The sequence below is a fragment of the Opisthocomus hoazin genome, chromosome 2 (genome assembly GCF_030867145.1).
Source record: "Opisthocomus hoazin isolate bOpiHoa1 chromosome 2, bOpiHoa1.hap1, whole genome shotgun sequence".
Taxonomy (NCBI): Eukaryota; Metazoa; Chordata; class Aves; order Opisthocomiformes; family Opisthocomidae; genus Opisthocomus; species Opisthocomus hoazin.
Genome location: NC_134415.1, coordinates 76,769,889 through 76,795,588, shown reverse-complemented (window position 1 = coordinate 76,795,588; position 25,700 = coordinate 76,769,889). Strand labels below are relative to the sequence as shown.

Sequence of the window (25,700 nt, the reverse complement as noted above, 5' to 3'; positions counted from 1 at the left end):
TGTCCTTCTACTCTAGACTGAATTATTTCCTGTGCTTCACCTTGTGTTGACTTTATTAGCTGCTGATCCAGAGTTGGCCTTTTTAGTGAAGAGGAGCAAAAGGGATTGCAAACAACTTTCTAGGCATCACCTTTCACTGTTTTCCTTCATCTTTAAAAGGTGCCTGGTGTTTTCCCTGGGACAGAATCATAAAGACCAAGGCTCTGAATCAGGCGTGATTAGTGAGGCACAGAAAGAACAGCAAGAAAAGTTTTTAAAAACGCATTTATTGCTTCATTACATCAATGATTTTCTTCTCATCATTTCTGTATCCTCCCACTGAACCTCATTTTGTGCTGATCTATTTCTTCTTTTGCCCCTGCATTTTTGTGCTATTCTTTCATATTCAACTGCAACTATTTCACCGATTTTCCACTTTTCTAATATTTCTTTCTTGTATTTGATGTCACTGAATGCAAGAAATGACTCAGTAAGAAAAATGTTGAAATTTTTTTGCTACAGAACCTTGAATAAGCTCTCACCTCCACTTCCAAATCAGTGCTTTTGTCGTTATACAGACCAATACTGCACTGAAGATTAAATTGGTGTGTAGACAGAGCTTTCAAAGTCCTACAGAAAAATATCATTAATAATTTTGTGGAGCCATGATGTCCAAAATTAAGGATATGCAAGAACAAAGGTTGCCTCGGCAATTTTAATACGAGCTCGCTGTAAATATATATATTAAGATATGATTTTTAAATTACAGGGCCACATGCTATTATTTTTCACAGGACCCCTGCCTCAGCCAGGGTACCAGATGGGCAATGCTCATTAATAGCTGTTTAGGTATTCAGTATTTATTCTGGTTTCTCAGCATGTGGCCTCTCACTCATTTACTGCATATTATTCAAACCCTGCTTTCAGGACAGAATTATTTATTTCTTTATGGCTTTTCCATCCATCACTGCTTGTTGGGGTCTCTAATTTGACACTGATGCTAGGACAATGGATGGTTGGGACAAAGTAAGTTTGATCCCCCTGGCTGGCCCGCTAGCTGTTTCCTTGATTATCCAGATGCCGAGAGATATAGCCGCTCCAGACAGAGACGAAAAAACAACCGAGATGACATTGCTGGCTTCACATGAGCTCTGGCTAAGTCCTGCAGACTAATTAGAAAGTATGATGAGAAGTGAGTTCCTGTTGTTATTTCTCTTCTCAAGTTTCCAGTCTCTTATTTCTCTTCTCAAGTTCCAGTGTCATTTTTTCCTTTGCTCTCTGACATCTACTGAAAAGAGGGTAACTTGGTCACAAAGACTGAAGGACTGCAACACTGATGCAAGCCTGCCGATAAAAAAAACAACTAAAAAAACCAACAAAACAAGCAGAAAGAAATGACTTGACAGTAGTACAATTTGGTCAGACTGGTGTGGCTGGTAAGGCAGACTTTCTGCAGCAGCGAGGTGGCAGTTAAAAGCATAAGAAACAGAAGCTGCAATTGCTATCTCTGTTCTTCTAGTCCCTCTCCTTCTGTGTATTTGTTATTTGTTTTCAAGCAAAAAGGATTCCACAACAGCAGTTCCAGACCCATCTCAACTAATTTTATCTCTTCTGCTCAAAAAGACAGTTAGCAATGCCTTCGGTGTAACACAACAGCTTGTCAAACAGGGTGGTTTCCTTTAAAAGTAAATAAATACTCAAGCTATCCTCTAGCCTAAGGGAAAAGATTGGAGGTTGTTAAAAGTCCTTCCTCAACACTTTACATTTCAGTTATTTTGCTCTTTCCCCTCTCTTCTCCTCTCTCTAAACAATAAAAAATATCCTTTAAAAGAGCTTGGCAGTGGTGGTATTGATAGTTGAATCCCCAGATGTAACTACTTGCTGTTATATCACAACATATTAATAGTTTTGAGGGTTTTTTTTTATTTTTCTGAGTCATGTTTTTCCATTAAAATAACAGCCTTTTGCAAAGAAAGAGTATATGACATTTATTATACCACTGCAGTTGCTCTCCCAAAACAGGCAATTTCTCAAACTGCTACAGTAAAACTCCACAAATATTCTTTTCGAGAAAACCCACCATAGAACAATTAACCTCAGGGAACTGTATTTTTGACCAGTTTCAAAACAGCTAAAGTATGTCTGGGCAATCTTCACAACAAGTAGCAGTGCTGTCTTTCCTGATCCAGAATGCTTGCTAATGTAGGTGTCACAGTGGCAAGAGATTATGAGCCTGGTTCCACCAGGAGTGTTTCAGAGCGTTGTAATTAGGTGCAGAGGCTCCCCATACTGCCAATGAGAGAGTCAGGCAACTCAAAGACTGGTCCAGATCTCAAAACTGCCAGGCACAGTATCTGTCTGAGCTTCCACATGGGAAATAGCTCCATGCACTCAGGATCTGAAGAACGGTGGCCTCTGGTGGAGGGAAGTGCTCAGATAGTCTGACTTTATGACTCAATGAATCGGATAAGCTAGTGGTAATTTCCCTTCAGACCTAAGAAAACTCAAAAAATTCCCATTGAACAGCCTAATCTGAGGCTATTGAAACTGGACCATCTCCAGCTCTCTTGTTCAAATTGGATCAGCATAAATTAAACACAAATGAACCTAGATTTCTTCCTGAACAATTAGCTATTCCAAAGTCTATCAAAGCCACTCAGTGTCCTTTTACTGACAAATTCAACAAGTTTTGATTGTGCCCTGGTGCTAAAGCAGAATAACATTTCCAGTTAATTCATCTGTCTCATGCTTTCCAGTGCTTTTTTCTCTCTCTCTCTCTCCAAACAAGTCCAAATAAAGGGCTGCTTTCTAGCAGTGTGGTGTTTTTCACACTGGGTGATGCGAGAGAAAGAAACTGAATTTTACTGCCATTGGCAACATTATATATGAAACTGTTGGAATTCACTGCCGCAGGAGGTCAGTGAGTCAAATACTGTGGCGAGATAATTTTATAGCCATCAGTAAATTCTGTAGATGTGCAAGCATAGATAATAGCATAAGGTTAATTAGATTTCATGCCTCTGAGCATAAAATATACTTTTACAGGGACCAGTAAGGAATTCTGCCTCCATTTACAGTATCACGTTAGTCTCAGTGAAGTTTTCATCTCTGAAGTATCAGAGAAGCTTTGACCACCAGGGGAAAGAATATGTAAATTCTAAGGCTTAATTTGCAACGCAATTGGTCCTAACTGAGTACATGGTCTCCCTTTTCTTCTGGAGTGGATGTAAGCAGCTGAAGAAGGCACCCAGTGACCTCAGATGGAACTCAACATTACCTAGCAATGGACACTAGGTAGCTCTGTTTTCAATTCACTTTCCATGCACTGCGTATTCACACAGGATTGTGTCAGAATTTTGAGTTCAAATGATATTTTCCATCATTTAAAAGAAGACCACGATTAAAGCATTAGCACTGGCAAGCTGTCTACCAGCTTCTGGAAATCTTGAAGTCGTGTTTCATTAATTCTTTCAAAACAGTCTTTTTTTATCCTGTCTTTGTGTAGCACCTACTAGGACAATCCCAGGGCATTTTGAAGGTGACAGAAATAGCAGTGTCAGTGCAGGTAGCGCTACTGTTGCACTGTCAATAACCAGTCAAAGCTCAGCCTGGTCAGAAGTGCCAAATACTCTTTGATTTCCTCTGCTGGATTTTCTGCTGTTCTCCAGGAAATCACTTGCAGAAAAACCCACTTATTTAGCACATTCAATTCCAGAAAATACTGGCTAATTAACATAGTTAAAATTCTCAGACCCTGAAGCAATCTTTCAAGTGAAATAGTATTCAAAATTTGACGAGCTACTCTGCAGGCTCATAGTTAATTTTAACTACCACTGTGGCACATTAATTGCTTGCTCATAAATTTAGAAAGACGATATATAAATACATCATAACTGTTTTGATGAAACTAGAGGTCAACACACAGATGCATGCAGACAAAAATGAGCTACTTGTAATGACATTTTTGCTGGATACTGTTTTATTTCTTCTCTGAAAACAAGTGGCAATGTGCTTGGAATACAAATGGACAGACAGAAATACATTGACAGGGATGACCTGTGACTCTATTTTCTTACTCTCTTCTCCAAAGTGGAGGAAAGAACAATGAAAAGTAGCACTAGAATAGACAGTCTTTCTGTCTTTCTATACATGAGTAGACACTAAAAAAAAAGAAATAAAAAAAGAACAAGAAAGAAATCAGACACTTCAAGCAAAAAAAAGACAATCTGAGCCCATTTTTAATTAGGAGAGCAGCTACTTAATGACTTACCTATCCAAGCTCCCAACTCTGGCAACTAGATATAGGAGACTTCCAATAGCAAGGCTGCCTAGTACAAAGAGCTTCTGTCTCAGCAACGCCTGCTGTTTGAATAGCATGGCCCTCCATCAATCTTCAGGACTTCTTCAGTCTGCAGAGACAAGAACACATAAAACACTCATCAGAAAGCAATATGCAGGGTGATGTTGAATCAGTTGTTGCAAGTGATTAAGCCGCACTTGCAAAATATTTTCAAACTGCAAAAGAAGTAGTTAAAATTTTTTTGTTTTCTGCTGTTTTTCTGTACCACATGGTAACACCAGACAATGTATCTGGGGTAGGGTGATAATTCTGGAAGTGACAGTTCAGCTACACTGACCATTACTAGGGCTGTCTGATAGCCACACTGTGGGTCTTGACTGCATAGGGGCTTGTATTGTAATAGGATCTCTTGTTAGGTACATATGTTTAGACTTTAAGCCTTTCAGAATCAGCCTGGGCTAGATTTCAACAGAGATTTAAATGCTCTGCTGCCAGGTGAGGCAGCAGTAACCAGGAGTTAGGCGCGCAGGTCTTGTGCACACAGTGTAAGGGTGCACGTTTACTGTGTCTTTATTGTAATTAGAGCGTAAGCTGTAGAGAAATCTAAAACAATGTGTTTCCTGATCTGTGCCAGCAAGCCCATGGTGACAGATCTGAGAAGCATGTAGCTGGGGTGGGCACAACGATGATTTCTCGACACCAGTGTATCCTATCAGCTTTCCCTGTGCTGGGAGTCAGCTTGAGCTGCTCTGTGGAGAACCTTTTTAGCACCTCATCTGCCTGACATCAGCCTTGGCTGTCACCTCAAGACCTGATGGGGTACTGAGGGGTCGATGGCCTTGCTGGACTTGTCAATGCAAGAGCAAAGACATGCTCGGACTCGGGAGTCAAGAGCTGAAGAGTTAACAAAGGGAGCAATGGACTTGCACTTATTTTATCAGACAGAAGTACGGGGGGATAACCCATCACTGTAAATCAAGTGATCTCTGGGACCTGGTGGAGGCTGCACAGCCAGAAGTTGCTTCAGATAAAAAACAGATGCCCCCCTGAGCACATACCAAGATGCCCGCTCTGAAAGTGTGTTGAACTGCTGAGTCTCACTTCTAATGACACAACATTCCATGCCAAGAGCCAATCCACACATAATAATTGACTTCGTCCCATCTCACAAAAAGATTTTCAAAAGTGTAAAAATTGGCACTTGAAAACTCTCTTCAGAGGAGGAGCCAAGCGAAAACCTTAAGTGACGGACGGGTCGAAGGGGCTGAACCTCTCTTCCCCCTCAAGAAGGAACACCTTTTTGGTAAGAGTCACACCTCTGACTTGGTTAGGTGTATCCCCAGGAATACATTGTTAACTAAAGCGCGAAGTTATTACCTTGAGCTCAACTTTTGTAGACAGTGCATTTATCAACGGCAATCCCAAATCTGTGATACCTGTCGCTTGAGTAAATTACCTGTTGTTTCAACTTTGTGAAACTGTTTCAGTGAAAATCCTTGGAAGGGCTCTCACAGGCAAATGTTGAATCTGGTAAGTGGCTACATACTTAACCCTTTAGACATAAACAGTTGACTAAGTCTGGGACTTAGAGTGGATCCAGCTGTACCTAGACTCCTCTCTGGGACAGTTTAGAACACAAGGGGGTCTGCTTTGAACCTTGTGCCTCAACGGGAGGGCTTTCCTTTTGCCACTTATCAGACTCCTTTACCCCTTTTAACGCAACAGTCACAAACTGGCATCCTTGAACTGAGCATGCCTATATCCCAAGATTTCAGCAACACCAAAACATAGATTTCCTTTTCTGATGTGCTCCAGAGACCATATCAAGCCCACAAATCATCTTTGCTTCAAATGCTTTACATATGAGGCAGGCAGGAGTCAAAAGATCTGACCTTGTGCCAAGAAGATTCAACCAGAATAACCAGAATGTCCATAGGTAAGGTAGAAGGAAATGCTGAGTCAAACTGTCTTTAGCCTGACTCTTCCCTAGACGTGAAGTTTATGTTCAAGACCGCAGACCTGTTTAGAAGACTGAGAGCTGCATGCCTAATACCTTCTTACAAGAACTGAGGAGAGAGGTCAGCTTCTCCCTTCAGAACACAGCCAAAGATGACGTGGTTCTTCACTCTGTACCAGTCCTGGTCTTTCTTATAACTATACTGGAGAATTAAATTCAGATCCTCTCACTGGCTCAGGGGCTGTAAAGCTATATCGTCTACCTACCAAATGAATGCTTTAATGACCAAATTGATCCTCTTGATACAAAAAACATAAATATAAACTTGAATCACCTGAACTGCTCATCCATAGTCTCACTCCATCAACCAGGGAATGTTTAATGTATTATGGAGTAGTTTCAACAGAAACTGCTTTTTTCCTGAATTTTGACTGGACTTACTTTGAACAATTTTTGCTGTCAAGTCTCTTATGTTTTACTATTAGAAAAACTCCTTTTGCAGATCGCTTTCTTCTTTTCCAGCCTTAAGATTTGCATCAAGCAAGACTGGGATAGATTATTATATGCATATAACTATATACAGAAGCAGAATGGGTAGTGAGAGTACAAAGTTTCACTGGCCACTGTTAAACAGAGCCTGCAAATATTTCTTTTTATTGCACATACTGCTAAGTTTTTGGCCCAGAAAGCTCTCATGGGACTCCAGGTCACAGTTAGGGAGCTATTTCAAGCCAGGGACCATTCCCAATAGGCAGTCTGCCTTAGTGCTGGCTGAGTTTAATGGTATGGATGCAGGTCAATCTGTACTGGTCATTCCCAAGCACATTTATTTTACTGCTGTAGAGAAAGCCTGTGTAAGACCAGCCCATCATCTCTTGATAAAACAGCCATGCAACGCTGAAGCTCTGAGTCTGACTGGGTCTCTAACACATTTCTGGTGTGCTAATAATAATAGTAACTCCTTGTACAGCCAGGTCGTAGCTCAGGATAACCTGTCATATGGGATAACCTATCATACAGAATATATCACTTTTTACATAGATAAAAGCAACCCTATAATAACAATTCTCAGATAAGATCCTTATTGCAACAAGAATTGTATAAAACACAGAGTAAAAGGAGTTTGCAATGTAAATACAGAGACAGAAGAATTATTATCATCCTTTAAAAAATAAATGAGTAGCAGAGGTACAGAAAGATTAAGCAGTTTGCTCAAGGTCACAGAGAAAACCTGTAGCACCAGTGGGATTCAGTGTGAAATGTCTGAATTGCTATCTTGTGCTTTAACTACATGATAAACTTGCATTTTTGTACTATACTTTTTCTTAGCATTGAAAAATACGCATAAAAATGGCATATAAATGAGGAATTCTAGACATTGAGTAAGGCAGAAAACCCACAGCTGAAGCTTAATTATTCAGAAAAATGCAGAGATACTATATCTCTGTGTTGATATGCTACTGCTAATTACTCTTTTAATTAAGTTATTTAATTAAAAAAGAGGAAAGAGAAGGACATGATGAAGATGATGATGATGATGATAATGATGACAGCAAATTTTCAAAGGTTTTCAGTTTTAAATCCCTCAGTGATGCTCTCTCTGAATAAAAGTATCCCTTCAGTGTTACGACAATTGCTTCTGAACTTCATCTCTCAGAAAACATATATATGCAGCTCTCTGTACATGAAATTAAGGTGCTGTCCAACATGTTGTCCCTAAATAGGCTCTTGGACCCCAGTTAAGTCCTACCTGCAACCCTCACTAAGGCTGTGGAGGTCATCAGGCCATAACGAAATCAAATAATGACAAGCTGTTTCCTGAAATAGATTCCACAAGGTCTCGTGACCTCAATACTAATGTTTGAAATAGATTCAACACCAAAAAAACCAGCCCAAACCAGCCAAAAAACTGAACAAAGGAAAACCGAACCCAAACCAGTTCCATTTGCTGTGTTTGCATGTACCCGAGTACAGAAAAATTTTCCGCAGAACGGAAAGTACTAAACACCCACTACAAATGTAAATATAACATTATCTATTTCCTTGTTTCATTTTTGTTATTACTTTCAGCGTTTAATTTAAAATACATGGAAGGAGTTTTATTCCAGAGAGTTTGTGACCTCTATAATACTTTCCTCAGATGTTAGTTTTTTTGTGACAAAAAACTGTAGGGAAATAATTTCTCAGCTTCAGATAAGGCTACATCTTGCAATGGATGTACTGAGACAGCTCTAAGTGACAGAGGAGAGAAATGAAGAAACACTTCTATTTAAGCCATGGTGTTAATACAATCAGAATATGATTAAGGTGAAGGTCCCTAAGGTGGAAAAGTTGCTGGAGACTAACATTAAATGGCAACACTTAAACGAAATGGAAAGAAGAAATGAAAAGGAAGAAATGAAAATTCTGGGGCATATTATAAGCTGCACAAAGTTTTCTGTAAGGAACACATACTTTTAAACTTAACAAGAAGCTGGAAGGCAAGATAAAATGTAATCCAAGCTGACAAGATCTTAGCAGCTATTTGAGGCAAATAAGGGTGTTTTTTAAATAATTTTGCTCTCTGTTAGGGATGACAGCTGAACTGGCACACAAGCTACCGACCAGTAGGAGGAGGGCTGCGAAAGCTGCAGGCAGAAATTTCCCAGTAGCTGGATGCTGAACACCTCCCACCAAAAGAGATAACAGTGTACTGTTGCACATCTCCAGTGGGCTCACGTCAGAAATATCTATCTTTAACAATGTAGTTAAATATGCATATGAGGAAAGTCTATGATTCTGTGAAAGTCCCTTCCTGGCTATCCAAGAGAGTCACGATGCACAAACAATACAATTCACAATGTGGAATGTATAATTTCTAAAAATAAAAATGTGTGCAATATCACATAGAAAAAAAAATTTAAAGTGTTTTGTGATTTCAGATGCTTACCTGATCTAACTTGTTAGATTGACAGGGTAAAGTTAAATAAAAAGCTTCATTTAGCACTAGAAAGTAGCCTTATCAGCATATTGATCTGAATGCTTCACCCAGCCCCATTCCCCATGTTCCCATCCTTGCTGGTGAGACAACTGGGGTTATTGAGTAAATTGCCAAGAGAAGACAGTACAGCTATGTAGAACTGTGATGATAATACCAATTGAAAAACAGATCGACGGTTCCTGACAAGATTAAGTAACCATGGATAAAGGAAGATATTGTATGTGCTGGCCAAATAATGTGAATTTTTGGTGCACTCCTGTAAAAGTTAGTTTTAGGTTCAAGTTAGGCCAAAGTCAAATAAGTAGGAGAAAATAGAAAAAATCATACCAATAATGATGGTAATACTGGTAAAAGCCTGAATTTTATAACATTGCACATTGTGCAGAAGCACTGAAAACAGAAGCTGCTGCTATAATCACCTATTCCAAATAAACAGACAGTGAGACAAGAAGATCGCCAGGAACTTGTTTGGAAATGATCAGAGGAAAATTTTTGGACACGTGGAGCAGAGGTGAGAAGATGCTATTGACAAAGGAATAGCATGTGGTTGATTATGGAAAGAAGTGTTAGAAAGAAAGGCAGCATACAATCCTTTGGTAAACAGACTGAAGAGATACAGTTTTGACGGAGTGATGTGATTAATCAAAGTGAAATACAAACCACAGGCAAATATACACAAAGGAGGCCAGAAAAATTAACAAATAGGAGGTGTTTTTTTAGTCAAATTTATCAATTAGTTGGCATAGATTTTTTTGATTTTGCACGCCAGCAGGGGTCATCTGTTGACCAACAAATATTTGCCTTCATACACTGAAAAGATCTTTGAGTTTATGCGGGATTTAAACACAGTGACTGAGAAAACAAGCCAGGGAACTGATCACTTGGCACATTTCCATTGCTCTTGATTTTGTATTGTGTTCCTTGAATATTAACTACGGCTTCTTACATTTGTGACTGTGAGTAAAGTTCATACATATCAAGCACTATGACTTTATCTGGGGTAGGAAATCACATGGTGCTTGGGAAAGGAGGAAATTTATCCCTCAGATTTTGTGCATCAGCTCATCAACTCAGGATCTTCTTCATGCTCTGGCTGGTCATGCTCCTGCTCTTTCTTTAGCCTCCTCAGGTCCTCCCCTTCCCCTTGTGCTATGTCTAAGCTAGTGTCAAGGAAAAGATGCAGTCGTGCTGTACTTTTTCCCTAATACACTTTGCGTCGATGGTTTAATTGCAACAGTACTGCTGTACCATGTGGACTGTATTAAACAGCTAGAATAATCATGATAAAGCAGAACATGATTTTTCATTAGAGAGAGGATTTTTCATTCCTAATAGCACTGAATAGCCTAGCAACAAACAAAATTCTTCCCCTTTTTGACATGTAAAGTTAAATTGATAACAGGAACTGAAAGCTCTGAAAATACCATTTTTCTGAGAGAATGGCAATGTACTGAGCCTGCAGAAATGGAATTCGGATTTTTTTTTTTAATTTTCCTTAATCATTCATATTTTCAATATCAAAAGGAAATTTAATTCTGATGAGTAATTACAGTGTTTAAATTTTTTCTTTCTAGCATAAGAGTGAGATGGGATGAAATAAGATTAATGCACACTTGCTCAGTTCAGGTTGTGAAGGAAGAATGGATGGAAATATGATCACATCATGGAACAAGTTCACAGATTCAGGTAAATATCTCTGTGTACTAAACACGTCCTTTTCTCCTCGTGAGTCATATTGACTGAAAGAGTGGAGAAGAAAATGTCAGCAAAGCTGATGGAAAACAGAAAATGATGCAGATAAACTCCAACATAAAGATTTCCTATAATCTTATGCCACAGCTGTGACAATAACTTAAAAGTACCTTTTTTTTGTCTGCTATTGTAGAGTTTTGACATTTAGGAGTGCCTTTAAGGTGCCCTTGAAACCAGTTCTTTGTGTAAAGGAGTGGTAAGACTCTTGCTCCAGAAAGACTGCTTTACTCTGGGAGACCATCCACAAAATCAGCTTCTCTGTGTGGATACTAGATAAGAAAACATATGTTTATTTCACAGAAGTTAGCACACTATCAGTGCTGAAGGAGCACTTGTGAGTCATAATCCCAAACCCATTGTGGCTGGCTTGGGTTGTACATCCACATATCTAGGATCTCTCCAACCTGTAGAGAGTGGTAATGTCTATTTATTTAGTCCACTGCCCACAGGATATCTAACTCCAGACACCCTCAAGACTCATCTATCCATAGTTTTACTATCTCTAGGTAGCTGCTGTGTCAAGTGACAACAGTACAGAAGGCCATAGCCAGCTCTTTATCACATTCCTTTCTCAGCCTGACCCCTTCTTTTTTTTGCATCGTACTGAAAGACATTGAGCAAGATGGTGTTGGGAAGAGAGAAACAACTCCAAAGCTTGCTACTGCCTTTGCGGTGCCCTGTGCCAAGCAGATCTGCTTCCAGATTGTCAGAGTAGTTAGGAATCTCAGACGCTTTGATGCCCTTGAGGTCTCAGACACATCTGCTTAGGAAAACTGCCTTATTGCATCTGAGACGGCAAGGCAGGCAGCCGTGTTCTGCTGAGTGATGACTAGGTTGCCATGATCCACGCATAGCTACAGTGGTCTAGGAACACTTCCAAGCACATAGATCTCAATAGGACTTCATTAGTCCATAATACAGATGCCTGTCTCCTTTCCAGCATCCTAAGTATATTACCCTGTGCCGCTCTTCATAGAGCACAAGATTAATCTGATTTCTCCGAATTGATGGTGTTTCCCCAGCTACTTCCCTCCTTTTTTTTCGGAAATGATCGCCTTCCTTGTCTGCTCAATTTCTCAGGAATGGTGGAGCTGATGACACTAAGATAGAAAACCTGTGGAATGGCAATTCTGACTGTAGAAAGTTTATAATAGATACTAATTTCACAGTCTTCAAAAGAGAATACAAGCCTCATTTCTTCCAGCTGGCATTACAACAGCTGCAACCAAAAACAGCAATCAAAAAGGATAAAGGAGGTTGAGGTGCAAAATGCAGTGAAATGGAACAGAGGGGAGGAATGACTGCAAAAGTCAAAAGAGAAATCATAAAGGGAGGCAAATAGCCCTGTCACATTAGGAGTAAGCAGTATGTTTTTCATCTCTGGGAAAGAGTTAAAGAAGAAGATTATGAGTCCTCAGAGAGAAAGGTAAGCAGGTAGATAACCAGAGCTTTCTTCTTCTGTCCTTCATTTAGAGTCCAATATCTCTCATAAAAAGTTTCACTGGACTGAGTTGGATATGAAGGCAGGGAGGTATTGCTTCATATGACTCAGTGTGAAATAAAATTACATCTTTTCACATACTTGTAATTTTTAAATGCTCTTTTCCACTACTTCAAGCCATGTTTGCAGATTATTGTTCCTTTTATTTTTTGGTGGAAAAAGTTGTCCTTTCCCAAATAATTTCATACCTGAAACAAGACGTATGAAAGATTGTTTGAAGGTTCTTTAACTAATTAAAACTGGCAGACAATTTAATTCTCCTCTTAGCTATTATGGTGGCAAAATCTAGATGGCTTTGTGCAGCTCCTTACAGCTCTGTTTTCTGTGACTTTCATTTAGAAAAGCAGAAAAACTGACTTAAATGCAAAATATTACTAGGAGTCAAAAGCATCGATGGGAAAACTAACAGCAAAAACGTAACCAAGCTGCAAATGCGTTTTGCTGGTACGCTGCATTTACAGTAAAAAACACCTAAGTAGATTTTTGCTCATGGCTTTTACTCCCCAGTTAGAAACACCCACCCAGCCACCCCTCTGTGCATATATGGACATATTATGAAAAAATAATTTGGGTGAGGTTTAACATCTTTTTGCAGCCCAATCTTAGACCTCCTCAGGCCAGATACATTGGCCTAGCTACACTGCTGCCAACTCCCATGCTGGGTGTGCTGCAGTGATACCTACCGCCTGCACAGCTGTGTCTTGTTCTGACTGCTAAACTGGAGTAAGCAGCAGGGATAAAAGTCCTTTTTCCTATTATTGATGCAAATGACCAGGTGCAGTGAGATGATATTTCAAAATACTGCAAGACAACTAAATGTGATGATGTCTTCTTGTGGTCGTGTTCTCTTTCAGCTTCTGTGACTCTCTGATCTGCCTCTTCTGCAGCCTTAGCTTCCCCAGAGTCCTGTGGTACACGAAGCTCTCTCTTGCCCACCTGCCCGATAGTACACTGACTCATCTCTTTTCTCTTGTCCAGACTCATATTCTGGACAGCCTCATTACTGATGAATAGACATCACACTGTCTAACATGGAGGACGCACATTTGTTCTGGATCAGTGCCTCCCTGTCGTTTACTCAGATCCTTAATCTGAGATATATTCAGCTCAGACTACTGTCTGAAACCTCATCTGCAGGCTAAATTTCATAGTTTCTTTCTGTATAAATGTCCCAAATATACAGTCTGTTACATACCTATGTATCTAAAATTTTCCCGTGGGTTCACTTCACCATTATGTCCTAACTACTGCAGTGGTCTTTTCTCTGGCCTTGACCAATGTGGCTGTACTCCATTCACATCCATTCTGAACAGCGCTGCAAAGAGTATTCTTCCAGTCCGTCTCTCTGACAACACCACATCTGGCTAGGCACTCTTTTGTTACCTGCCCACTTTCTCTGTCATACCTTTCTGTACATTTCTGTGTCTGGGTATTCCATGGGGTTTCTACTTGGGGAACAGGGAGAAAGGGAGTTTAAAAACTTTACCCCAAAGACCACTCAGCTATTTTTTGGATTGCAGAGTCTAGGTGCTTCCCCTGTAAGTCCTGACCACAACACTTCCCTAAGTAGTGCTTCCTATTTTAATGTGGAAAGCTAAGTGAAAATATCAATGCCGGTTTAACCAGGAACTTGTTACAGTGCCTGCATGAAGGAGGGAGACCTATTAACAGTTTTCTCTGAAAATACAAGAGCTGTGATTTTCTGCTGTGCTTGTGTTTTAAAGGCCAATACTACACCGCTATACTGGCCCGAGTGACAGCTCACAGCCCCCATCTGCGTGGAAAAACAAGAGGAAACAGAGACACAGCTCACGTCTGGAGCAGCCAGGTGCCACAGAGCTGCGCGGTGCTGGAGAGTTGCCCACAGATGAGCTCTGGGCTTGCTGAGCAGTGCTGCTTCCCTCGCACAGCCCGCTCATCTTCCTTCCGCTGGGCACCGTGAGCTGGAGCAGTAACTGCTGTCTTGGGGCTGTACTCACTCTCTTACATGGATGCAGCTTCGCAAATATGCCTGCTCCGTTGTTTTAAATTAAAAAAATAAAAACATGAAAAGTAAGCTGAAACCTCTTTGTACGTGCTTTACTGATGGGTCTCTGAGGCAAGAAAGATGCCAGCAGAGAGGTACGTGCTTCTGATCCTCACTGGCAGTCACACCTGAAAAATTACAGAAGGGCTGCTCCTCTGCTGGCATGAGAGGCCTTCTTTCTCTGTCTCTTTTTGAGCAACTCTTTAGAGAATACTTTTCAGTGCACTATTCACGGTCCTTGTCCTTATACTGATTTCATGTTAGTGCAACTTGATTGACTTGGTGGACTTAATCTAACTCTCTATGAGTGCTTATGACTGAGTAACCTTTTCCTAGATATGTATTAATTTATTAATATTTTTTTCCCCCTGACCCATCATAATGACAGTCACCACATGGACTGCCCATATTTTTGGATATAGACACATTTTCTCTGCATGGTAAAATGTGCTAGAAATGATGCCACTAGAAGAGGCTGTCACTTGTCTGCCACATAGTTAGTGGTGAATCAGTGACAGAAGAGAGAGAAGCAATGGATCTAGCTAGATGTAAAGCTCATGTAATTTATCCAGGAACTTGAAATAACCTCTGGCCTATGCAGTTCACGTTTGTAGGGGCCATCAGTCAAATTATCTGTCTGGTTTGGCTTTGCTCCTGATGCTCATTTACAGAACCTATCTCCTAATACCTTTTGGGAACAAGGGCTGGCTGCAGCCTCAACACTGACCATTTTGTACAAATACAGGAAATTGTAAAATAGTCTGCACAATTCAGAATATATTGTTTGGGTAAGAATTAACTCCAGAATATCCCAGCGTTTTGTTTAGTATACTTTGAAATATCCCAAAACACCTCCTCATTTTCTAAAGGACCTTATATTTAAAGCAACTGTCACATAAGTATACAATAAAGTTAAACTAGTTCTGTTTGTCTGTGAAGATATAGGTCCTAAAAGGTCCTGCTTACAAATTGCGTAGCTATCAGAGTGAATGACATCTTATAAATGTCTCAATAGATGGAAGAGTTGATCTAAGAATGAAAAAAAGAATACTCACAAATAATTTATTTGTCATTTGGTGGGGGAAAAGATGAATGAATAATTTATTTGGTCAATATTATTCAATCATCAATAGAACTGGTAGAATAATTTATAAATTTACTTATGAATAATTTATTCATCAGTTGATGGCAGGAGGAAATTAATGAAATAAACAATATTTGAATAACACTCAACAGGCTCTCAGAGGCAGGCAGGACAGCCAGGGAGGAACTGAGGGAATGGATCCCCTTCGTCAGCCTCATGACAGCCTGTGCAGCTGCCTTGCAGCTGCTTCTGTAGCCTGCTGATAGGAATCACCTACCTTCCCGCCTACCCACCCAGGACAACAGATCTGCAAAGGTGCCCTGAGAGCACTGTGTGTTTTCTTTGTGTCTTTGGTGACTGTGAGAAGCTGTTTGGAGATTCCTTCCCTGGTGCTCCACTGGCTTCTGCTGTGATCGCCCAAGCCAGTCGCTGCTTGCTGTGACACGAGGCAGCAGAGGCTGCGGGTGCCATCGCAGCCTTTCAGCAGCTTGAAACTTGTCATGCAGCTGAGAAGTGTGCTGTGCTCTGCTTGTGTACTCGAGGTAGGAAGCAGGGGGTTTCCCTCTGAAAGCCACAGGATACTGTCCCCTGTTTCTAGATAGACTGCAAAAATGAAAATTAGAACTCCAAGGTGTCCTAGAGAAAAGAGAAGTCTTAACAGCTTGATATATTTGATTTTGCATCCTTAAAGGGCAAACCATCAAGCTACTCAGATCCACACTAGATTACAAAAGTCTGGTTGTGCAACTGAAATGTGCTGTGCCTGAAATCAAGCAACAAATTTCTGGTGTGCAAAGAGTTAAAAATAACCCTCTTGCCCACCATGTCTTTTCAGAATATGACTTCACAGGCTTGTTACCACAATCATCAATATAATTTCAAGGCAATTCTTATCTGAATGTAATTTTTAGATTTGTTTAATTTAGTAATATTTTTCCAAAGTGGCTGCGTGAGAAAGGACATTTCTTGCTATGTAGTGCATTCAGAAACACCCCACTGCCTTCAGATAGCATCCACTGGTTTGCTCTGAGTTTGCTCTACTGCCATTGAATGAATCCAGAACAAATCCAGTCTGAACATTAACCAGGAGCCGTGACAAAATACTGTTAAAAACAAGAATCCCAAAATGGCTTTTGTTGTGTTATAATCTCATATTGTAATTAGTGTCATAAAAATACAAATATAAAGAGTAGGCATAAGGAAGTGAGCAGAAGGGGTTTCTTTTTGTTTTCAGAATGCTAAGTTTAATGGTGAATATATGTGCAGTTTGGGACAAAAACAGATGCCCTTTATGAATAGACTAAGTGGAGGAATCAGCTGGCTTATGTTCTCTCAACTGCTAACAGGATTTTTCTACTCTTTGTTCCTTTGTTAACTGTAAACTGTAAGCACTGAAAATCAAAAAATGAAGGAAAGTTTATGAATTATACACGGTCACAGAGTTTATTAGTGGTCTGTGCTCATCCTCTTGGGAGTCACTTGAGGAAGAGCTTTGAGCAATATCCAAATTTTCAAATGGGCTCTCTCTTTATTTATCTCATTCAGCTTTTGATATGGTGCATAAATTATTTATCAAGACTACCATTATTTCGTTAGTTTGCGTTGTAGTCTGGCACCATGTCTGCAGAATGATACCCATTTTGCATTTGCAATTTCTAAACTTAAATGAAATCAGTTAATTCTTCCTCTGTTTAGTGATCTCATTTTGCAGAAAGATGTGTGAGGGACTGAGATGTGAACAGAATTTCATTTTGACCCTGAACCCTAATTACTGTTTTCATCCTGACATTTCACCAGAAGATGTAACGAAAGTTTATGTAAGAAATATTTCTATTTTCCTTTCTCTCTCTCTCTTTTCTTTTTTAGGTGGGAAGATGGGATAGGAAATAAATTTTTCCATATCGTAAATTCACCATTAAAGCTTAGTGAATTACGTGCTATGTTGGTTAAGTTCAGAGAACGATCCTCTTTGATAGACTTTAAGTCTGTCTCCTTGAAGTTAATTTTTGAGGCAGTTCATCTCATAGCTTCCCAGTTGGAATAGCATCTGAATGGAACAGCTTCTCAATTACTTCACCTTACAGAGTGTAAAGGAGATGCTAGTCTTTTTTCCATGCCAGAACATACAATATATTCTTAAAGCAAATGTTTATTATGATTGATTTCCTCCTGGTTTACTCCCGTAACATATTAACGTCCCTTCCTGCCATCCCTCACCATCATTGCTCTGCTGATGCAATTACCAGGTAGCAGACTACCAGGCAGATTTCAATTTAAAAATATATATAGGTAGCTTAACACCTTAAACCATGTGCTAATGGACTGGAGCCAGATCATAGCTGAGCCTGTAGGAAAACTTTGTCCTCACTGTTTGGTATGAGAGCAGACTCAATTACACTGGTCCAAAAGAATTTCCCCTCGCACCCATGTGGCACATCAGTTTCCTGACCCTTCCCAGGGCTCCTCGGCTGAAGCCCTCTTGCAAAAGAGGAGAAAGAAGGAGAAGGTCTGGTGGGAGAGTGCTTGTGACTATTTCTGTCCAACAGTAGTTCCCCTTATGCAAAGAAGACCTGGTGATATCTGCTTAAAAATCCACAGGCGTGAAGTGGTAACGGTGCTGACCAGCTGGCTGTGAGACTGTGATGGCGCTGCCTGTGCTGCAGAGCCATGGCACGTCCCCACCTGCGGCCCCTGTCTGGGTGGAGGACGGGCGGCAGCACCGCACTTCTTCCCCCATGCTGACAGCCACTCAGCAGAATGATTCGCCTCCTGGCATCTCTGCAACAGGCCCCGTTTTCTGCAAATGCAAGATCACAGCCTAGAATAAGGAAAAAATATTACAGTATTACCTAAGACTATTTTTCTAGTACCAGCTATGGGATAATTGACTGATTTCTTTCATGTAGCACTCTGTCCTATCTGCAGGTTCACTTTAATCCTTTAGTCTTTGAAGATGCTCCTCTCATGACTCTGTGAACATTCTTGTTGCCAACTAACCATCATATTTTTCTCTAGAAATAATTGTGATTCTTGTGTGTGTTAATATACTGATGTCCTGTATTACTTCCTTGAGCAGTTCTTGAGAATGGCAGGCACTTTTACTCCAAGAGCACTAAATGTTTTGTGTTTGATTAAATTTAATGTATTTAGTAGTTCTGTGGGACTGATCAAAAATAAGAATCCAAGCAGGTGGGATGATGTCAGTGACCACATTGTCATTATCAACAGAATCAGACTTCTGGAGAGCAGGGTATGAGATAGGATACCTCTTACCTCCAAGTTAATGGTCCTGATGCTGTCTATTTAACAGTTGCCTAACAGACTATGCAGTTGTAAAGATGTCTTTATGTTGTATTAGACGAGCTAAGAAAGTTGCTAAATTCTGTTTAGTAAAACACAGGTATGTAATAGGTAAAAAGGAATCACGGAGTTGAAGTTTAATACAGGCAAAGAACCTTGCTTTCCATTGCAACACATGTTTCCGCCCTTGCCCTTTGTATTTGCAGGTATATTTATTTTGTCTCTGAAAGGAGCTGGTTCAGTGCCCTCTCCAGCTAAATCTACCTGCAGAAAATATGACCAAATAGCCTCAGCAATAGTAGGTTTCTCAAACTACCCCATGTCAAAGGAACAATTCCCGTGGTCCTGCTGGGACTCCAGGCGCAAAGTTTGTATCAAGTACATGTGTCCTCGGCAAACAGTGACTCCCTGCTGTGGGGTAACAGCTCCCCACTACTCTCTGCTTCCCCCCAGTTGCTCGTTGGTAGGAAGCCTCTCCCACGGAGAAGGTGTCGGGCTTCTGCCCAATCTGCCCCCACTCCCAGGCCACCAGGGACAAGTCATGCAGCTGGTGTCCCCTGCTCCCAAGCTCAGCCTAGCAAGACCCAGTGAGAGGGCACCTTGAGATCCCTAGGGGCTCCCTGTGCTGTTTGTATAGGCAGCTTGTGGATCTCTGTGCGGATCCTTAGGCTAGTACTACATGAAAACTGGCACTATGCATTATTCTGCCTAGCTTACCCCCAAAGATGCCATTCGACATCAGTTTTCACAGTGTCCAGCTTCAGGTCTTATTCACACTGCTGTGTGAAGAACAGGGCTGATTAAAAAGAAAACAGTACTCCATGTACATTCACACTCCTTGTCCTAAATCCTCATAGCTCTACCAGGGTACACTGGAGAAACCAGCTGTAGAACTATGAACTTATTTGTACCCCTTGATGTACAAGTAAGAAAAAGGGAAAAAAAAATCTCTTTTATCTCAGAATAATAACAGCTCCTTTCCACCTATGAAAATAACAGATACTTGCTTTGAAATTAAGTCTGTCAGCTGAGTATTAATGGAAAGCACTTCTGCAGACCAGTATTTAGTCTGCAGTGTAAAGGTAAGTGCAAAGGTAAAAAAAAGAAAATTAAGCCATCCACCCAATCATCTGCTATCAGTGAGAGACCGCTCTGCACAGGGCTGTGCATCCCGCTCCTTCCGAGGTCACTGAAGGGGCCAGTCCCCACGCATGGAGCTTCCCTTGTTATTGCAGATATAAACCTTGCACAACAAGAACATCTGCTAGGCTTATCCCTTGAACAAACAGAAGATAATGCAATTGAGTTTGCTTTTGGCCAAGGAAGGCCTGGCCTAATGCTTTAGATAAAAATGTGGATCAGATTGTTTGACACCAGTTAATACTTGGAATTCTAGAGCAGGCTCTAGCGGCTACCTTGCTGCATTCCGATACATTTCCCTGCAGAGCCCCAGCACCCAAGCCTTGATGGCGGCAATGCTGTGAGAATGCCGCAGCTCTGCTGGCCTGTAGCTGTCTCTCAGGTTGCAGTTTGGAAAAGATAAACTTGCTTCACTGAAAACTTCTTCCTCTGTTCAGGGTTACCATTTTTTCCACCCAAGCCTTCCCTTGCCAGCTAACAGAAGTAATGGAGCTGAGACCTCTGTTGTGACCGAGGGTGCTTTGAGCTGTACCAACCACCTGCCTAGCAGGAAGGCAGTTCTGTTTGAAATTCCCATAGAAGAACAACACTGTTGTTATTGCTAATTAATAGTAGGCAAGGACACAAACCCATTCCAAATCAAATTAAGGTCCAACCACAAAAGTCAAGTGTGATTTATAATTGATTGCGTTTTAAAATCAATCAGTCAGGTTGTGTATGTTTTTTTCACAAGATCCAACAGCTTACTGATACTTGTCTTTCTAGTGAGATGGAGATCGAAACAGAACTGCAAAGGTGTTTTTTTTTAACAGAATCGATTTTTTTAGAGGAAGATCTATTTTAATTAGAATTGTACAGTGAGATTTGTCAAACTCGTGCTCTTCTGGAAGTTTATTATGAAGCTGTGTGGAAAGAAAGATGCTCTATGTGTTTACTGTCTCCCAAAGGGCCAGATGAAGTTAAAATGAACCTCTGTGCCTGCTAGCACATACAGACCCCATGAGCCTCCTAAATTCCTGCTCAGCAAAGGCTGCTTCACACTGAGAAAAGGAAATATCATCGCCTTTCTTCAGCATGGCAGATTAAATTTTCCCTGGTTCCCCCTTTCTGAGGATCAGACTCCAGCATAACATGTATGGATGCTAAAGAGCCCAGATGGCTGGTTCAGTTTTAAGTTAATAACATCGGTACTCCAGTCAGACGGGACATGATACAGTTTGTTCACCCCTACCCCTTCTGTATGTTACACTAATAGTTTAATTTAGTGCTTCTTGCTCTCCTCTTGCCAACGGTTCAGGAAACTGTTGTTGAATAGCAGGTGGCTGCATTTGGCCATGAACATTCAGAATTAGCAGGAGGGACAGTCCGCACTGCACCTCTACTCAGACTGTGGCACTTAAACTCTTGGCAAGTTGCAATAGTGTAACTAATAATATTGGAGTTAAGTCTTGTGATGCTACAGGGGAGAACTATTGCAAAAGTCTGAGTCCCCAGATTCCTGGGCTCTGGGTAGCGCATGACTGTATTTCAAAGTTACGTTAGTAAAGAAAAACCACAATATGGAGCAAGCACTCCATGTAATGCAGGATGAACGAAGGAGTCCCAAATAATAATGATCACGGATCAGTGGAAATCAATGCAATAGGACATGCAACAGTGATGCAAGAAAATCTAGCTCTGGGAGCGAATCCTTGGAAAAACAATGCAGCATTAAATGAGTCATTCATCAGTAAGGAATGACCATCAAAATGATGGAGTTTCAGTATCAGAGTATAAAAACTTTGGATAAAGACACACTATATTCTTCATAGTAAAATGCAAATCTACACTTCGTTAAGACTGAACAATCCAGTTTACGTCTTGGGTAAAACAAGCATCAAACCCTTTGGAACTTACTTGCTGGTACCTGCAATAACAGAGAGATCTTCCCATTGCCTGCTAGAGAGTTGCCCTGTTTACAACATACATTTTTTTCCTATTATTTTGTCATGTTCCCAAAGGACAGTTAAAGTTGCTGGGAAACTAATGTATATTCCTTGCTATTTCTTTCTACATATGAGGAAAGACAGAAACTGGCTTTGGTGTGTCTTATGTTCCATCATTCCTGATGAGGTGATATCTCTCTGCTATGAGTTGGAGTCCGTGTTCCCACAGGATAGTATGGTGCAGGGGGTTCTGCAACTTCAGCACAGCTCTGAGACCCACCCTCCAGAGCATGCTTCTCCTCTCCGAAAAACATACCTATCAGTCAGTAACTGCTTGTCTCAATCCTTACTTTCAGGACAGGTGGAAAACTCATTATATTCTTCTTGCACTGTCTATGTTTCCTTAACTAAATTATATTTGCCACTGTAAAAGACCTATTGATTAATTTAATAGAGCTTTTGTTTTTTCTGCAGATTAATGTCTTACTTTTTATCTTACTTCCTTGTGCAATCTCGACTTCAGTCTATTTAAGTATTCTGGAAGCTTTATAGCACTTTTTATGCTCTTCATTCTTTTGTCCCTTATGTATCAGCGTGGACAGGGGTGAAATCACACAAGCACTCAGCAACTACCAGCACAAACAGGTCCCTTCTCCCCCTGGAGTGGCGTCTGGTGCAAAGACGACAAGTGCCAAAAGTATTTGTCACTCAGAAAGCTGACATCAGGTTCGCTGGTCTAAAAGTCTACTCCAATCCCCAACAGGGTTGGGTAGGAATATATATATAATTTTCCTCTGTCTTTAGCAGAAAAAATTCTGACACTACTTCTTGATTCTCATCTCTCCTCTGGCTAGAGCCTTGGGAAGCCAGCCTGGGTGTGAAGTTGCAATAAATCCTGAGGACTCCAGCAGAGGCAGCAAGAAGACAACTAATATACCAGTGTGATAATGTGGTGAGTACAGTGATGGGGTAGGAGAAGCAGGACGTAATGCTTAATGATACAAGTTCTCCTCGGTCAAAATGTCAGAAGTCTCACCAGACAATTTAATAGAGACAGCAATCTGGCTTCAGAGCCACATGGTGGAAAGTCACGTTCCCTTGGATATTAGTCTTAAATCACAGTCTTGCAATGTGCACTGCTCACACTGTCCTGAATATCTAGGCTTTTTTACAAATTTCCCATCTGCATACAGCAATTTGCTTGTTGTTGTTTAGGCATGACTGACATAATTCGACAATCTGGTTTATTAGTTTGCTTTGTAACTGTGTAAAACGCTGACAATGATTATCCCAGCTGACTAAGGACATGCTTCCTGTGACACAGTAAACAAATGTAGCAAAGGAGGCTTTTTCCAAGTGATTGCTCCAACCTCCTAATGAGAACATTAACTTATTTCATCAGGACTGCACTACACCAAGTGTCTTAATGAATCCTCAAGTCCCACGGCTCCATTTCTTGAGCCTGGGGTACAGTAGCTAGAATTGTATGCCTACGGACTTTTCTCCCATCTTGCTGCATGTTGCATTATAATCAACCCATTAATTATATTGCCTGCAAAAAGACATTTCTTTGAAAAAGGAAGTATTTCCAAGATTTGGTTTCAAAATCTACCAAACTCCTTAGAGGAGTGCTTCTTCCTATAAATCAGTGCTTAATGGAAAGAACCTGATGAAAGAATGAGTAATGATAGGTAAAAAAAGAAAGAGTAAATCAACTTGCTCATTAATCTGCTCGCAGAGTAAATTCTCTGTGCTCTGAAGGCCAGGATTTAAGACAGCTCCTCTAAATCAAAGGATTCTTATGAATCCTGTTCTCCAGCTCCCTTCTATAAGTTATGTTTGGGTAATCAATGACTTTTTGTAGGGGATCTTTTTCAGTTGTTCACAAACATCGGCACTGATTTATTTGGAGAAAATAACACATGGTGTTCCCAGGGGAAAAAATCATTACTTCAGTTTTGGTGCATCTAATTACAATAAGTCTCTATCATACTCACCATCTACCCTAATTATCCGGGGAACTGGCAGTGTTTAACAATGAAGGAAAGAGTGCTCCAGTGTCCAATTAAGGTTTTCTTTGAGGATTAATAAATCATGTCTCATCAGCCCCACTGACCCAGAGGTGTTAATCTTCACCTTATCACTCTAATCTTAAAGCAAAATTCTGCAGATCAAGAGCAGCAGAATGGTTGAGTTAATTGTTCCATTAAGCTGATGAAGTCTTTATACCCGTGTCCAATAATACACCATTTCCTGAGTGTATTTACATGCTCTGCTACAGAGCAGAAAGCAAACAGTAAAAAGACTGCCAGAGCCATTTGACGCAGGTGACCAGTTGCTTGGACTCTGCTCTACACTCAGCTGTTTTGATATGACTGTGCTTCATTCACATACTGCAGCAAGGTACTGAGAAGATTGTAAACAGTCAAGAGAGGTTTTAGCACATCTAAATGCAGTTGCAAAAGGAAATAAATCATGTAGTCAATAATGGAAAGACTTAACAGTTATCTGCCCTGTAAACAATATCCTTGATTAGAAGGCATAAACAATACTGTTTTATTTAAGGGCAAGAATCCAGATATTTTGCTGAGAAGAGTTTTTCTCGTTGACAAGCCTACAGTAATCATGGGAGAGCATGGCAAATTGAGTTAAAATATGCTCCTAACCACTACAATAAATTAGAAATCACATTTTAACTGTGTTCCCAGTCTATTTGTGTTTGCTTTTGTTTCTAAGTAATCAGGCAGGTTAAATCCTTTTGGCACAAAAAAGTACTGAGCTCGCATTAAAAGTCCATTTCATAACCATTGCTTTTCAAATGGTTCCTCCTTCTCATCCAAGTTAAGCAGAAAAGGAAATGGGAATTGATACCTTTCAGGGCATGGGTCACATATTTTTGTGTCACTGAACAAAGGGGGAGAGAGAGAGAGATGGGATCAAAGCCAGAATAATTTCATGGGGTAGTTAGAGGGAAAAGGGAGGAGGCCTGGATTTCCAAAAGGCTTTGGAATGCATAACCTGTATTCCTATTCACACAGTATTTCCTTCCCCCTGTGTGTCTCCTTTTCATCTAAACAAAACACAAACCTCTGCTTTCCCTCTCGCCACTCCGTCACACCCCCAAAGCAATGGGACCCAGACAGGCTCTTCCCTCTTCCAGGGGTGAGAGACTAAGGACTCTGCACTGGATTCAAGTGGACAGAAGCATGTTGCTTGAAGCAAGACGAGTATTAAAAGAAGGTTAAAGGCTTGGGTTAGAGGAGAGCAAAATGAGTAACTTTTCTCCCCCCTGTCTTTTCTCTATAATGTGAGTCACATAACGTGTTATTTTCTGAAACTCAGGCACAGCCTCTTCTTTTGCACTCCGAATTCACTTCTGAATGTAATGTCTGAACAAGCAAAGAAAACGTTAAACATCACCATTGTTTATGTTGTTTTTCGTAAAGATTTCTCAGAGAAAGTGGAGCTCTTGAACAGCTGCTATTTCATCCATATTAGTATTTCTTTTTTTTCCATCTTGAAGCATATTTCAAATATATTACTTTTAAAATAAAAACAGATAAGCTATTATCATGTCTACCCTCTGTGTCCTGTGCTGAGAAATGGGACATATCATTATACTGACTTCAAAGCATTTCATCTGTAAAACCACAAGTGACTTACACATAAAAGTGTGCATCTTGTAAAGCACCCAGATCAGATCATTTAAATGATTAATTTAACCAATACAGTTTTGAGATCAATTGATTTGCCTCT

General features: G+C 40.4%; 1 protein-coding gene and 1 long non-coding RNA gene across 8 annotated transcripts in view; one reads left to right on the top strand and one right to left on the bottom strand.

Annotated features, from left to right (window-relative positions):
- Positions 1-14,479, top strand: part of LOC142360578 (uncharacterized) — a 68,954-nt gene extending 54,475 nt beyond the window's left edge. For both annotated transcript variants that reach the window (XR_012763186.1, XR_012763187.1), the window contains exons 3-4: positions 10,791-10,902; positions 14,194-14,479. This is a non-coding gene — a long non-coding RNA (uncharacterized LOC142360578). The remainder of the gene's footprint in view (positions 1-10,790; positions 10,903-14,193) is intronic.
- HS3ST5 (heparan sulfate-glucosamine 3-sulfotransferase 5) overlaps positions 1-25,700 on the bottom strand; it is a 213,899-nt gene that overhangs the window by 2,614 nt on the left and 185,585 nt on the right. For all 6 annotated transcript variants that reach the window (XM_075414187.1, XM_075414188.1, XM_075414185.1 and 3 more), the window contains one exon: positions 4,250-4,388. In XM_075414187.1, coding sequence (XP_075270302.1) covers positions 4,250-4,356 — 107 coding nt within the window. In that variant the 5' untranslated portion in view covers positions 4,357-4,388. The remainder of the gene's footprint in view (positions 1-4,249; positions 4,389-25,700) is intronic.